Source organism: Andrographis paniculata, unplaced genomic scaffold, assembly GCF_009805555.1.
Source record: "Andrographis paniculata isolate CXL003 unplaced genomic scaffold, ASM980555v1 Contig72END, whole genome shotgun sequence".
Taxonomy (NCBI): Eukaryota; Viridiplantae; Streptophyta; class Magnoliopsida; order Lamiales; family Acanthaceae; genus Andrographis; species Andrographis paniculata.
The window spans coordinates 373122-390296 of NW_026137609.1; the positions used below are offsets into that span (position 1 = coordinate 373122).

The 17175-nt window shown below is 34.4% G+C and overlaps 1 protein-coding gene and 1 pseudogene across 1 annotated transcript; one reads left to right on the forward strand and one right to left on the reverse strand.

Moving 5' to 3' along the window:
• Positions 1 to 8597: 8597 nt before the first annotated feature.
• Positions 8598 to 9480, reverse strand: LOC127265213 (senescence/dehydration-associated protein At4g35985, chloroplastic-like). The gene has a single exon (XM_051294921.1). It carries the CDS (start codon positions 9111 to 9113, stop codon positions 8616 to 8618), a length of 498 nt encoding a protein of 165 aa, XP_051150878.1. The 5' UTR covers positions 9114 to 9480; the 3' UTR covers positions 8598 to 8615.
• Positions 9177 to 12220, forward strand: LOC127265190 (uncharacterized; annotated as a pseudogene).
• Positions 12221 to 17175: the final 4955 nt, after the last annotated feature.

Below are 17175 nucleotides of genomic sequence, written 5' to 3' on the forward strand. Positions count from 1 at the left end.
AATGCATAAATATAAAAGAGAAGAGTACGAAAAACTCCCTGTTTTGTTTTCGGTAGTCCGCGCATCCGGCCGCTCTCCCCAAAAGCTGTACCTACAAACTAAAAACACTAAAAATATATTAGTATAAAAGTAAGAAACAAAATTAATCCAGGCATGCAAGTCCCGGGACTAAAAATAATCCTAACTCTATATGCAATATGGCAAAATAAAAGCAATGCATAAATATAAAAGAGAAGAGTACGAAAAACTCCCTGTTTTGTTTTCGGTAGTCCGCGCATCCGGCCGCTCTCCCCAAAAACTGTACCTACAAACTAAAAACACTAAAAATATATTAGTATAAAAGTAAGAAACAAAATTAATGCATGCATGCAAGTCCCGGGACTAAAAATAATCCTAACTCTATATGCAATATGGCAAAATAAAAGCAATGCATAAATATAAAAGAGAAGAGTACGAAAAACTCCCTGTTTTGTTTTCGGTAGTCCGCGCATCCGGCCGCTCTCCCCAAAAGCTGTACCTACAAACTAAAAACACAAAAATATATTAGTATAAAAGTAAGAAACAAAATTAATGCATGCATGCAAGTCCCGGGACTAAAAATAATCCTAACTCTATATGCAATATGGCAAAATAAAAGCAATGCATAAATATAAAAGAGAAGAGTACGAAAAACTCCCTGTTTTGTTTTCGGTAGTCCGCGCATCCGGCCGCTCTCCCCAAAAGCTGTACCTACAAACTAAAAACACTAAAAATATATTAGTATAAAAGTAAGAAACAAAATTAGTGCATGCATGCAAGTCCCGGGACTAAAAATAATCCTAACTCTATATGCAATATGGAAAAATAAAAGCAATGCATAAATATAAAAGAGAAGAGTACGAAAAACTCCCTGTTTTGTTTTCGGTAGTCCGCGCATCCGGCCGCTCTCCCCAAAAGCTGTACCTACAAACTAAAAACACTAAAAATATATTAGTATAAAAGTAAGAAACAAAATTAGTGCATGCATGCAAGTCCCGGGACTAAAAATAATCCTAACTCTATATGCAATATGGCAAAATAAAAGCAATGCATAAATATAAAAGAGAAGAGTACGAAAAACTCCCTGTTTTGTTTTCGGTAGTCCGCGCATCCGGCCGCTCTCCCCAAAAGCTGTACCTACAAACTAAAAACACTAAAAATATATTAGTATAAAAGTAAGAAACAAAATTAATGCATGCATGCAAGTCCCGGGACTAAAAATATTCCTAACTCTATATGCAATATGGCAAAATAAAAGCAATGCATAAATATAAAAGAGAAGAGTACGAAAAACTCCCTGTTTTGTTTTCGGTAGTCCGCGCATCCGGCCGCTCTCCCCAAAAGCTGTACCTACAAACTAAAAACACTAAAAATATATTAGTATAAAAGTAAGAAACAAAATTAATGCATGCATGCAAGTCCCGGGACTAAAAATAATCCTAACTCTATATGCAATATGGCAAAATAAAAGCAATGCATAAATATAAAAGAGAAGAGTACGAAAAACTCCCTGTTTTGTTTTCGGTAGTCCGCGCATCCGGCCGCTCTCCCCAAAAGCTGTACCTACAAACTAAAAACACTAAAAATATATCAGTATAAAAGTAAGAAACAAAATTAATGCATGCATGCAAGTCCCGGGACTAAAAATAATCCTAACTCTATATGCAATATGGCAAAATAAAAGCAATGCATAAATATAAAAGAGAAGAGTACGAAAAACTCCCTGTTTTGTTTTCGGTAGTCCGCGCATCCGGCCGCTCTCCCCAAAAGCTGTACCTACAAACTAAAAATACTAAAAATATATTAGTATAAAAGTAAGAAACAAAATTAATGCATGCATGCAAGTCCCGGGACTAAAAATAATCCTAACTCTATATGCAATATGGCAAAATAAAAGCAATGCATAAATATAAAAGAGAAGAGTACGAAAAACTCCCTGTTTTGTTTTCGGTAGTCCGCGCATCCGGCCGCTCTCCCCAAAAGCTGTACCTACAAACTAAAAACACTAAAAATATATCAGTATAAAAGTAAGAAACAAAATTAATGCATGCATGCAAGTCCCGGGACTAAAAATAATCCTAACTCTATATGCAATATGGCAAAATAAAAGCAATGCATAAATATAAAAGAGAAGAGTACGAAAAACTCCCTGTTTTGTTTTCGGTAGTCCGCGCATCCGGCCGCTCTCCCCAAAAGTTGTACCTACAAACTAAAAACACTAAAAATATATTAGTATAAAAGTAAGAAACAAAATTAATGCATGCATGCAAGTCCCGGGACTAAAAATAATCCTAACTCTATATGCAATATGGCAAAATAAAAGCAATGCATAAATATAAAAGAGAAGAGTACGAAAAACTCCCTGTTTTGTTTTCGGTAGTCCGCGCATCCGGCCGCTCTCCCCAAAAGCTGTACCTACAAACTAAAAACACTAAAAATATATTAGTATAAAAGTAAGAAACAAAATTAATGCATGCATGCAAGTCCCGGGACTAAAAATAATCCTAACTCTATATGCAATATGGCAAAATAAAAGCAATGCATAAATATAAAAGAGAAGAGTACGAAAAACTCCCTGTTTTGTTTTCGGTAGTCCGCGCATCCGGCCGCTCTCCCCAAAAGCTGTACCTACAAACTAAAAACACTAAAAATATATCAGTATAAAAGTAAGAAACAAAATTAATGCATGCATGCAAGTCCCGGGACTAAAAATAATCCTAACTCTATATGCAATATGGCAAAATAAAAGCAATGCATAAATATAAAAGAGAAGAGTACGAAAAACTCCTTGTTTTGTTTTCGGTAGTCCGCGCATCCGGCCGCTCTCCCCAAAAGCTGTACCTACAAACTAAAAACACTAAAAATATATTAGTATAAAAGTAAGAAACAAAATTAATGCATGCATGCAAGTCCCGGGACTAAAAATATTCCTAACTCTATATGCAATATGGCAAAATAAAAGCAATGCATAAATATAAAAGAGAAGAGTACGAAAAACTCCCTGTTTTGTTTTCGGTAGTCCGCGCATTCGGCCGCTCTCCCCAAAAGCTGTACCTTCAAACTAAAAACACTAAAAATATATTAGTATAAAAGTAAGAAACAAAATTAATGCATGCATGCAAGTCCCGGGACTAAAAATAATCCTAACTCTATATGCAATATGGCAAAATAAAAGCAATGCATAAATATAAAAGAGAAGAGTACGAAAAACTCCCTGTTTTGTTTTCGGTAGTCCGCGCATCCGGCCGCTCTCCCCAAAAGCTGTACCTACAAACTAAAAACACTAAAAATATATCAGTATAAAAGTAAGAAACAAAATTAATGCATGCATGCAAGTCCCCGGACTAAAAATAATCCTAACTCTATATGCAATATGGCAAAATAAAAGCAATGCATAAATATAAAAGAGAAGAGTACGAAAAACTCCCTGTTTTGTTTTCGGTAGTCCGCGCATCCGGCCGCTCTCCCCAAAAGCTGTACCTACAAACTAAAAACACTAAAAATATATTAGTATAAAAGTAAGAAACAAAATTAGTGCATGCATGCAAGTCCCGGGACTAAAAATAATCCTAACTCTATATGCAATATGGCAAAATAAAAGCAATGCATAAATATAAAAGAGAAGAGTACGAAAAACTCTCTGTTTTGTTTTCGGTAGTCCGCGCATCCGGCCGCTCTCCCCAAAAGCTGTACCTACAAACTAAAAACACTAAAAATATATTAGTATAAAAGTAAGAAACAAAATTAGTGCATGCATGCAAGTCCCGGGACTAAAAATAATCCTAACTCTATATGCAATATGGCAAAATAAAAGCAATGCATAAATATAAAAGAGAAGAGTACGAAAAACTCCCTGTTTTGTTTTCGGTAGTCCGCGCATCCGGCCGCTCTCCCCAAAAGCTGTACCTACAAACTAAAAACACTAAAAATATATTAGTATAAAAGTAAGAAACAAAATTAATCCAGGCATGCAAGTCCCGGGACTAAAAATAATCCTAACTCTATATGCAATATGGCAAAATAAAAGCAATGCATAAATATAAAAGAGAAGAGTACGAAAAACTCCCTGTTTTGTTTTCGGTAGTCCGCGCATCCGGCCGCTCTCCCCAAAAACTGTACCTACAAACTAAAAACACTAAAAATATATTAGTATAAAAGTAAGAAACAAAATTAATGCATGCATGCAAGTCCCGGGACTAAAAATAATCCTAACTCTATATGCAATATGGCAAAATAAAAGCAATGCATAAATATAAAAGAGAAGAGTACGAAAAACTCCCTGTTTTGTTTTCGGTAGTCCGCGCATCCGGCCGCTCTCCCCAAAAGCTGTACCTACAAACTAAAAACACAAAAAATATATTAGTATAAAAGTAAGAAACAAAATTAATGCATGCATGCAAGTCCCGGGACTAAAAATAATCCTAACTCTATATGCAATATGGCAAAATAAAAGCAATGCATAAATATAAAAGAGAAGAGTACGAAAAACTCCCTGTTTTGTTTTCGGTAGTCCGCGCATCCGGCCGCTCTCCCCAAAAGCTGTACCTACAAACTAAAAACACTAAAAATATATTAGTATAAAAGTAAGAAACAAAATTAGTGCATGCATGCAAGTCCCGGGACTAAAAATAATCCTAACTCTATATGCAATATGGAAAAATAAAAGCAATGCATAAATATAAAAGAGAAGAGTACGAAAAACTCCCTGTTTTGTTTTCGGTAGTCCGCGCATCCGGCCGCTCTCCCCAAAAGCTGTACCTACAAACTAAAAACACTAAAAATATATTAGTATAAAAGTAAGAAACAAAATTAGTGCATGCATGCAAGTCCCGGGACTAAAAATAATCCTAACTCTATATGCAATATGGCAAAATAAAAGCAATGCATAAATATAAAAGAGAAGAGTACGAAAAACTCCCTGTTTTGTTTTCGGTAGTCCGCGCATCCGGCCGCTCTCCCCAAAAGCTGTACCTACAAACTAAAAACACTAAAAATATATTAGTATAAAAGTAAGAAACAAAATTAATGCATGCATGCAAGTCCCGGGACTAAAAATAATCCTAACTCTATATGCAATATGGCAAAATAAAAGCAATGCATAAATATAAAAGAGAAGAGTACGAAAAACTCCCTGTTTTGTTTTCGGTAGTCCGCGCATCCGGCCGCTCTCCCCAAAAGCTGTACCTACAAACCGAAAACACTAAAAATTATGTTAGTATAAAATTAAGAAACAAAATTAATGCATGCATGCAAGTCCCGGGACTAAAAATAATCCTAACTCTATATGCGATATGATAAAATAAATGCAATACATAAATATAAAAGAGAAAGACGAGTACGAAAAATTCCCTGTTTTGTTTTCGATAGTCCGCGCATCCGGCCGCTCTCCCCAAAAGCTGTACCTACAAACTAAAAACACTAAAAATATATTAGTATAAAAGTAAGAAACAAAATTAATGCATGCATGCAAGTCCCGGGACTAAAAATAATCCAAACTCTATATGCAATATGGCAAAATAAAAGCAATGCATAAATATAAAAGAGAAGAGTACGAAAAACTCCCTGTTTTGTTTTCGGTAGTCCGCGCATCCGGCCGCTCTCCCCAAAAGCTGTACCTACAAACTAAAAACACTAAAAATATATTAGTATAAAAGTAAGAAACAAAATTAGTGCATGCATGCAAGTCCCGGGACTAAAAATAATCCTAACTCTATATGCAATATGGCAAAATAAAAGCAATGCATAAATATAAAAGAGAAGAGTACGAAAAACTCCCTGTTTTGTTTTCGGTAGTCCGCGCATCCGGCCGCTCTCCCCAAAAGCTGTACCTACAAACTAAAAACACTAAAAATATATTAGTATAAAAGTAAGAAACAAAATTAATGCATGCATGCAAGTCCCGGGACTAAAAATATTCCTAACTCTATATGCAATATGGCAAAATAAAAGCAATGCATAAATATAAAAGAGAAGAGTACGAAAAACTCCCTGTTTTGTTTTCGGTAGTCCGCGCATCCGGCCGCTCTCCCCAAAAGCTGTACCTACAAACTAAAAACACTAAAAATATATTAGTATAAAAGTAAGAAACAAAATTAATGCATGCATGCAAGTCCCGGGACTAAAAATAATCCTAACTCTATATGCAATATGGCAAAATAAAAGCAATGCATAAATATAAAAGAGAAGAGTACGAAAAACTCCCTGTTTTGTTTTCGGTAGTCCGCGCATCCGGCCGCTCTCCCCAAAAGCTGTACCTACAAACTAAAAACACTAAAAATATATCAGTATAAAAGTAAGAAACAAAATTAATGCATGCATGCAAGTCCCGGGACTAAAAATAATCCTAACTCTATATGCAATATGGCAAAATAAAAGCAATGCATAAATATAAAAGAGAAGAGTACGAAAAACTCCCTGTTTTGTTTTCGGTAGTCCGCGCATCCGGCCGCTCTCCCCAAAAGCTGTACCTACAAACTAAAAATACTAAAAATATATTAGTATAAAAGTAAGAAACAAAATTAATGCATGCATGCAAGTCCCGGGACTAAAAATAATCCTAACTCTATATGCAATATGGCAAAATAAAAGCAATGCATAAATATAAAAGAGAAGAGTACGAAAAACTCCCTGTTTTGTTTTCGGTAGTCCGCGCATCCGGCCGCTCTCCCCAAAAGCTGTACCTACAAACTAAAAACACTAAAAATATATCAGTATAAAAGTAAGAAACAAAATTAATGCATGCATGCAAGTCCCGGGACTAAAAATAATCCTAACTCTATATGCAATATGGCAAAATAAAAGCAATGCATAAATATAAAAGAGAAGAGTACGAAAAACTCCCTGTTTTGTTTTCGGTAGTCCGCGCATCCGGCCGCTCTCCCCAAAAGTTGTACCTACAAACTAAAAACACTAAAAATATATTAGTATAAAAGTAAGAAACAAAATTAATGCATGCATGCAAGTCCCGGGACTAAAAATAATCCTAACTCTATATGCAATATGGCAAAATAAAAGCAATGCATAAATATAAAAGAGAAGAGTACGAAAAACTCCCTGTTTTGTTTTCGGTAGTCCGCGCATCCGGCCGCTCTCCCCAAAAGCTGTACCTACAAACTAAAAACACTAAAAATATATTAGTATAAAAGTAAGAAACAAAATTAATGCATGCATGCAAGTCCCGGGACTAAAAATAATCCTAACTCTATATGCAATATGGCAAAATAAAAGCAATGCATAAATATAAAAGAGAAGAGTACGAAAAACTCCCTGTTTTGTTTTCGGTAGTCCGCGCATCCGGCCGCTCTCCCCAAAAGCTGTACCTATAAACTAAAAACACTAAAAATATATTAGTATAAAATTAAGAAACAAAATTAATGCATGCATGCAAGTCCCGGGACGTAAAAATAATTCTAACTCTATATGCAATATGATAAAATAAGTGCAATGCATAAATGCAAAAGAAAAAAGTACGAAAAACTCCCTGTTTTGTTTCCGGTAGTCCGCTCCATCTCGTATGCATCTAAAATGATTTAAAATAGATATTAGTATGTATATATGGATAGGAAAAGACAATAATATTAAAATCACTTATGTTTGAATCGATAGAATAGAAAGATTCATTCCCTCTGATTATCTCCTTTATTTTTCATATTAAAAAATACTTATTCAGATTATTTAACAAAACCCCAAAACAATGGAGATCTAATTTGCAAATTATCGAAAATTTACCAAAAACATCACATTACCAGAAGACGTCATTTAAAAAAAAACACGAGAACATATATATTCGATCGCATTCACAACAACAATCAAACAAAGATATTCATAGGCTACTATCCAGATTACACAAATGGTTTATGAAACAAGTAGAAACAAAATAGAATAGCGCCCTCCTCTTTTCTTCTCTCTATCTCATACGCAACAAACACTCTCTGAGTCGTCTTATTATCACAAAATTCAGATCCAATCATCATCATGAATGAGACGCTCCAAGATTAATGCTGATGATGATCATTACGATTACAAAACAAAAATCAAAAATCAAGAATCAAAAATCAAAATCAAATTAATTACCAAATTAGGCCCTGCCTCGGGCTTATAACCACGGCTTCCGAATGCGCTGCTTCTTGGCCTCGCAGTTCCTGGATTTAATCCGCCACGCCGCCGATTATGGATGCCTGCTCGCCGCCCTAATATACATCCATCATTTTGTTAGTTAATCTCCGTCCGATAATCCCCAAAATCCCCCAATTAAACCTCGTAAACCCTAAATTAGTTAATTAATTAAATACTTACTCGCTTGACGGCATGAGAGAAAGAAAGACGGCGAGATGGTCGTTCATTTGCTTCCAGCGGTTTCTCTCCACCGCGCACTTGCTCCCAAGCACCGACCACCACCACGCAAGAAAATTAAACCAAATGAATCGGATAAAGAAAAATATTAAACCAAGTATTTAAAGCAACTGTGATATTACCGTTGGTCAATATAAGGTAATATTACCAAATTTATTATATTTTAAAATTATTAAATATATATATATATATATATCTATTTTCAGTTATATTTTATTTTATTTTTATTTTATAATTTACTACTACTATACTTCAGCGGCCGACAGTCCCTCGGTCGTCCAGTACGCCGCCGCGCCTTTCTCCACCACCTCCTTGTTCGCATCCATCTCCGCCGGAGATACTTCTCCCCACTCCGCCCCCACAGCCGCCGCCGACGCCTTCTCAACCCTAAACGCACTGAATTTCTCCAGCGCAGAATCCAATTTCTCCACCAATCCTTCCTGCCCCTTCGCGGCGACCGTCAATCCGTCTGTTAATTTCGCCGGAACCCTACGAGTGAAGAAGTAGTGCGAAACGTCGAGCTTCACGGCGGCCTCGTCCTTCGCCATTGGCCACTGGATTTCATCCCCGATCCGAACCAGAGCCGCTACGATGGTATCCCCTGCTTCAATTAATTTATATCCAGCCGGAGAATCTCTCACAATCACTTCCTCCGACGACTCACTTCTGGCCATTTCCTCCACTGCCTTTCGTCGCCTCCGTTTCTTCTTCGGCGTCTGGGAACAGATTCTCCGCCAATTCATTCATTTCGATCGTCGGATAGAGCGACGAAGATTGGGAGGGGCTTTTTCTAGGGTTTGACAGAAATGACGAATTCGAATCAGGATTGGTCTGGACGACTCCTGGATACAGAGAATTGGGGGTTTTGGGAAGCCACGGTCGATTGAATTGATTGAGGTCTGACTTTTTCCCCTAATTGCAGGATTGTTCGATCGGATGGTGCAATTGATTTTTATTGGGAGAAACTTAGGGAAGAAGGAAATGGTGGGGAGGCATGCGGGTGGATAATGAGCTAATTTCTCAGTTCTTCATCTGTGTGAATTATTTTGGAGCATTGAAAAGGCCTGCTTATATAGATCGAGCAAAATTTTAATTCATGAAATTTTTAGCTCTGTTGGCATTCTTCTCTTGTTTTTCCAAGCTGGACAAAGGCCAATTCTTGGTATTTGAGCAAGTATTTTGCAGCCAGCAAGCCTTTTTTGGGAAATTGGGTGTTTGCATTTTATGATTTGAGCACAGGTACACAACCAAGGGAAGAGAGAGTTTGGCAGAGATTTGTTGAAGGAGGATTACAGGAAGCATATGAAGATGCTAGCAGTATATGGCTTGATCATTCTGATTTGTTTGTATGTGTTTAAATCTATATATCATCCAATTTTAACTTCATGTTTGATTGTATGAGCTTGTTAAAACATTTTCCCAGATTGTCTTACCTATCCATTGAGTTTCTATTTTTTATGCTACACTTATTCACATGCAGACATAATATTTTGGCCTTGCAGGCTTTTGTACTCAAGTATCTTCTCTTTGTCCCGAAAGAGTTGGAGAATACCGGAAAAGTTCCCATACCTAAGAATGAATCTGTTTCTTCAGATACTTTCCCCCTTTTTTCTGAAGGGAAAAGATCTAGGTGATGATTCTTTCAATAGCGTTTTCCTTAAATGCTATTCTGCTTTCTAATTCAGTATTGGTTGCGGAGTAGAACTTATAATATATGTGTACATAGCTCTTGGGTCATGAATGGCTGGTTGATCAATTTGCAAAATTTCTGCTCAAATATGCTTAAAGTTTCCCTCTGGTGTTGCTTTGTAAATTGTATTATTGCATGTTTGAATGAAGGCTGCTGTCTGCAGAACCTAGTGAAATTGGTCTACCAGGTGATAAAAAAGGATTGTTAAATACAGAATCCCACTTTTCATCATAAATTGTACTTTATGTGAGATTTAAGCCCATATATCTTCTTAACTACTAGGCAAGATTGTTTTATTCGTACATGGAAAATTATTGTTCTTCACAGGTCACTCATACATGTTCAGTTAACACAATCATTTGAGCTCTGAAGTTATTTCATTGTTGCTCAAAGTTTCTGCTTTCAAACAGGGCCCTGGTGAGGAGCATGAGTGAGATACTCCGCAAGAAAAGAGCGGGTATAGCATATCTCAATATTCATGACAGCGATAATTACAAGTCTATGGATGCCTCTGAAGATGAGGTGAGCTAGTGATAACATCACTCACATGCTTGAGTTTTTCTCTTCAAGTTGGAGTAATTCATTGCAATGATTTTAGCAATTTTCAGTTTTGAGAACTATATGTTTCTTCCATCATCTTATCCTTGGAATTCGTGTTATATCTGTGATGGTTAGAGACATGCATGTGGCATACTACAGTGATCATTACCCTGCGCTGCCTCTTTAGTAACTCAACTAATCTGCAGGTCATTGCTAAAGCACTAAATGGTCTTTCTGTCGATACTGGGTCAGGATTGTAGACGATTCTGAGAGTTGAGACCTGCACCTCACAGTCAACTACACTTGAGAAGCTTGAAGCTTTACTTCCTTTTTTCAGAAGCCGCATGGGTGTATTGCTTTTCTTAATATCCGCCTTGTTGTCAAGAGGACTGGTACTCAACTACTTACATATCCTGCATGAACATTCGATCTGTTGTTAGTTGCTGATGTTGGCTTGCCCTTCCTGATCTATCAATACTGCCTGTTGCATTATCAGGACTATGTACAACAAGTAAGTGGATAGAGATGATCCAAGCCAACCATTAGTAACTGCTCCATTTGGCCACGCATCACAGGTGTCCCTGGATTATTTATTACAATTCTGTTTACGAACAGTGATTATGGTTTGGTTGATCACTAACATTGTAAACACCCACCCTTGCTTTGTGAAATAGGAAATTGTCAACCTATTACTCTCTGGGAGTGCCGTTGCAAATGTGTTTGACGGGAAAATGGACTTGGGTGGTGGCATGTTTGTAAAGGGCATCTCAACAGCTGTACAAGTCAGAGGCCCTCAATCTGTGTAAGGTTGGCGAGTTACTCAAATGCCCATGATGGCCAATATGGGTGGTTGGAAGCGAGTCACATTACACTGTTTTATTCGCGATGTCCAAGAGGATAGTGAACTTGAAAACAGAGAATTGCAGATCAGGCGAGCATTTGATGCCCGAGATCAAAGTGGCGGTGGCGGTGGCGGTTTCGTCAGTGTTGAAGGCTTCAATCAAGTTGTGAAGGAAATGAACATTAAACTTCCACAGGAGAAGGTTAATTTCCTTAGCAGCACGGGTGTTATAGTGTGGAGTGAATTCTTGCAGGCCCTTGTGGATTTAGACACGAGCTTAGGAGGCATTAAGCATATGGCTGGAGTAAATGGGAGAAAGGTCTTCGATCTCTACCATTTCAACGGGATTGCAAAGCCATCTGGAAACGAGAATCCGATGCAAAGGCCTAGTTAACAAAGCTGACTGTTTCGGCCCCACCAAGGTGGACACCGGAGGAATTCATGGCCGATAAAGCAGAGAACTTGGGAGCACCTACTCCAAGTCAATATGGGCCTCTGGTAGATTGCGTTAGAACACGCTGGCCTCGCTCGGTTTGCAACTGGGAAGGCGAAGTCTAAACCTGTGCTGCTGCTGCTCTCATTCTGCAGGTGTTGGGTTTTGAGGGAAGACATGAGCCTTCTTCTTCTTCTTCTTCTTCTTCTTCTTCTTCTTCTTCTCGGGATAGCAAGAAAGAAAGAGGTGAATTTGTACTGATCATGTGGATATTATACTAGTGTTTCTTCATATGTGAATGCCATGACATTGCCAAAGATTATATACCACTTTTCGTCAGACAATATGGATGTTGCTATTCTTTCTGTTCTATTATTTTGTTTATACATTAGTATTATTTAGTTAATTAATTATTTTGTAAATTCGAAACTGTCCCATCCTTCCTTCCTGCAAGAATCTTCCTTAGAAGAGACCGGAAGCATCCGGAGTAGAGATCCTTGGATTAAAATCTTAAATAAATAGTAACTTATTAATATAAAATTTGAAATAATGAACTTGTTCACTTTGGGTTTATTTATGTCATAGTTTTTCATGTAATTAGATTTGTTTGAATTTTAATGATTATATTAAATATAATGATTAAATTTTGATAGAATGAAAGATAACCGATATAATTATAGTTAAAAACTAAAAGAAATTACTAATTTATATAGTAGTATACTATTATAATTAAAATAAATATAAATAAAAATATATATAATTATGTCTATTTGTGTAATTTTATTTTTTTTTTCTCCCTGCAAAATTAAATTAAATATCTAGTTTTTATTTATTATATTACAGTAAAATTTAATTATACATTTAAAACATCAATACATATTTATATCACATCAACTAATTATTTCAATTCAAAATTTTATTATTCAAATAAAAAACCCACAAAATTATTTTTCTTTTATAATTATGTTTACTTGTGAAATTTTAGTTTTGCTTTTCCTATTTCAATTTTTTTTTTTTCACTTTACAAATCAAATTAAACGCATATTTTTATTTGTTATATTACACTGAAATAAAATTTTAGTGTCAAAACATCGTATAATTATATATTTATATTATATCAAATAATTATGTCAATTCAAAATTTTATTATTTAAAATCAAAACACAAAATCAAAATCTTACCAAAAAAAAAAAAAAAAAAATCTCGCAAATCCGTTTCCCCCAACTCCCCCACATCCACTCCTTTTTATTATTATTATTATTATTTGAAGTGGTGGGCCCCACACAAAAAAAATTGAAAATAAATAAAAATAACACGTGTAACACAGTTTCGCTGGTAAATATTATATATATACGGTTATCTATATATATATATATATGAGATCAGTACGGGGTCCATTCCATTAAATCATTTTTGTCAATTTTTTTTATTTTTTTTGATTTTTAAATAAAATAAAAATGTATTAAATGTCATTAAGTATATCATAATTAATAAAATTATAATTAATATATTTTTAAATATAATAAAATAATTGATTTAATATTATAATTAAAGTAAATTATAATTTTGTCTATTTATACCCCTTATATATATATATAAGAGATCGGTGTGGGGTCTACCCCATCAAATTTTTCTGTCAAATTTTTTGATTTTTTGATATTTTAATAAAATAAATATGTATTAAATATCATTAAGTATATCATAATTAATACATTATTAAATATAATAAAATAATTTATTTAATTTAAGGATTAAAGTAAATTATAATTTTGTCTATTTATACCCTAATTAAGGCTATTGAAAATGTAATGATTTTGGAATGTAATTTTATTTATTTTTATAATTAAAATAATTATATTAATAATCAATAAAATTAAAACCATCATTAATTATATTTTATAATTTTATAGTTTTTTTTATTTTTTAATTCTTAAAAAAATTTAAAATTAATTTAATATTTTCTTAATTTTTATTTATACCCATAAATAATGGATAATGAAATTTTTCATTATAATTGATATTAAATAATTATATTAATTGACATAATTATGATTGATATAATTTATAAAGTTATAATTAATCATGATAATTTAAAAATATATTTTAATTATATGGATCTCATATTAATTTATTGTTTATTTCTATTTTTATTTTTTAATATTAAATACTAATAATATATATACCATAATAAAATACAGAAGAAATTTATAATTAATAGAATAAATATATATAATTTGAGAATATAATATATATGTAAATACATAGAATACTTCTTTCATTTTAAAATTAAATAATTGATTTGATTTCATACTATTTTAAGTATTCATTTATTTTAAATTTTTTTTACCTATTTATTTACATGCGTCTAAAACGATTTAAAAATGATATTAGTATGTATATGCATAGGAAAAGACAATAACATTAAAATCACTTACCTTAGATTTAAAATCGAGATCGACGGATCTTTGCGCTTCCTCTAATCTCCCAAAAAAACTGTAACTACAAACCAAAAAAACTTAAAAATATGTTAGTATAAAATTAAGAAAATAAATTAATGCATGCATGCAAGTCCCATGACGTAAAAATAATCCTAACTCTATATGCAATATAATATAATAAATGCAATGCATAAATGTAAAATAGAAGAGTACGAAAAACTCCCTGTTTTGTTTTCGATAGTCCGCTCATCCGGCCGCTCTCCCCAAAAGCTGTACCTACAAACCAAAAACACTAAAAAATATGTTAGTATAAAATTAAGAAACAAAATTAATACATGCATGCAAGTCCCGGGACTAAAAATAATCCTAACTCTATATGCAATATGATAAAGTAAATGCAATGCATAACTATAAAAGAGAAGAGCACGAAAAACTTCCAGTTTTATTTTCGGTAGCCCGCTCATCCGGCCGCTCTCCCCAAAAGCTGTACCTACAAACCAAAATCACTAAAAAATATGTTAGTATAAAATTAAGAAACAAAATTAATACATGCATGCAAGTCCCGGGACTAAAAATAATCCTAACTCTATATGCAATATGGCAAAATAAAAGCAATGCATAAATATAAAAGAGAAGAGTTCGAAAAACTCCCTGTTTTGTTTTCGGTAGTCCGCGCATCCGGCCGCTCTCCCCAAAAGCTGTACCTACAAACTAAAAACACTAAAAATATATTAGTATAAAAGTAAGAAACAAAATTAATGCATGCATGCAAGTCCCGGGACTAAAAATAATCCTAACTCTATATGCAATATGGCAAAATAAAAGCAATGCATAAATATAAAAGAGAAGAGTACGAAAAACTCCCTGTTTTGTTTTCGGTAGTCCGCGCATCCGGCCGCTCTCCCCAAAAGCTGTACCTACAAACTAAAAACACTAAAAATATATTAGTATAAAAGTAAGAAACAAAATTAATGCATGCATGCAAGTCCCGGGACTAAAAATAATCCTAACTCTATATGCAATATGGCAAAATAAAAGCAATGCATAAATATAAAAGAGAAGAGTACGAAAAACTCCCTGTTTTGTTTTCGGTAGTCCGCGCATCCGGCCGCTCTCCCCAAAAGCTGTACCTACAAACTAAAAACACTAAAAATATATCAGTATAAAAGTAAGAAACAAAATTAATGCATGCATGCAAGTCCCGGGACTAAAAATAATCCTAACTCTATATGCAATATGGCAAAATAAAAGCAATGCATAAATATAAAAGAGAAGAGTACGAAAAACTCCCTGTTTTGTTTTCGGTAGTCCGCGCATCCGGCCGCTCTCCCCAAAAGCTGTACCTACAAACTAAAAACACTAAAAATATATTAGTATAAAAGTAAGAAACAAAATTAATGCATGTATGCAAGTCCCGGGACTAAAAATAATCCTAACTCTATATGCAATATGGCAAAATAAAAGCAATGCATAAATATAAAAGAGAAGAGTACGAAAAACTCCCTGTTTTGTTTTCGGTAGTCCGCGCATCCGGCCGCTCTCCCCAAAAGTTGTACCTACAAACTAAAAACACTAAAAATATATTAGTATAAAAGTAAGAAACAAAATTAATGCATGAATGCAAGTCCCGGGACTAAAAATATTCCTAACTCTATATGCAATATGGCAAAATAAAAGCAATGCATAAATATAAAAGAGAAGAGTACGAAAAACTCCCTGTTTTGTTTTCGGTAGTCCGCGCATCCGGCCGCTCTCCCCAAAAGCTGTACCTATAAACTAAAAACACTAAAAATATATTAGTATAAAATTAAGAAACAAAATTAATGCATGCATGCAAGTCCCGGGACGTAAAAATAATTCTAACTCTATATGCAATATGATAAAATAAGTGCAATGCATAAATGCAAAAGAAAAAAGTACGAAAAACTCCCTGTTTTGTTTCCGGTAGTCCGCTCCATCTCGTATGCATCTAAAATGATTTAAAATAGATATTAGTATGTATATATGGATAGGAAAAGACAATAATATTAAAATCACTTATGTTTGAATCGATAGAATAGAAAGATTCATTCCCTCTGATTATCTCCTTTATTTTTCATATTAAAAAATACTTATTCAGATTATTTAACAAAACCCCAAAACAATGGAGATCTAATTTGCAAATTATCGAAAATTTACCAAAAACATCACATTACCAGAAGACGTCATTTAAAAAAAAACACGAGAACATATATATTCGATCGCATTCACAACAACAATCAAACAAAGATATTCATAGGCTACTATCCAGATTACACAAATGGTTTATGAAACAAGTAGAAACAAAATAGAATAGCGCCCTCCTCTTTTCTTCTCTCTATCTCATACGCAACAAACACTCTCTGAGTCGTCTTATTATCACAAAATTCAGATCCAATCATCATCATGAATGAGACGCTCCAAGATTAATGCTGATGATGATCATTACGATTACAAAACAAAAATCAAAAATCAAGAATCAAAAATCAAAATCAAATTAATTACCAAATTAGGCCCTGCCTCGGGCTTATAACCACGGCTTCCGAATGCGCTGCTTCTTGGCCTCGCAGTTCCTGGATTTAATCCGCCACGCCGCCGATTATGGATGCCTGCTCGCCGCCCTAATATACATCCATCATTTTGTTAGTTAATCTCCGTCCGATAATCCCCAAAATCCCCCAATTAAACCTCGTAAACCCTAAATTAGTTAATTAATTAAATACTTACTCGCTTGACGGCATGAGAGAAAGAAAGACGGCGAGATGGTCGTTCATTTGCTTCCAGCGGTTTCTCTCCACCGCGCACTTGCTCCCAAGCACCGACCACCACCACGCAAGAAAATTAA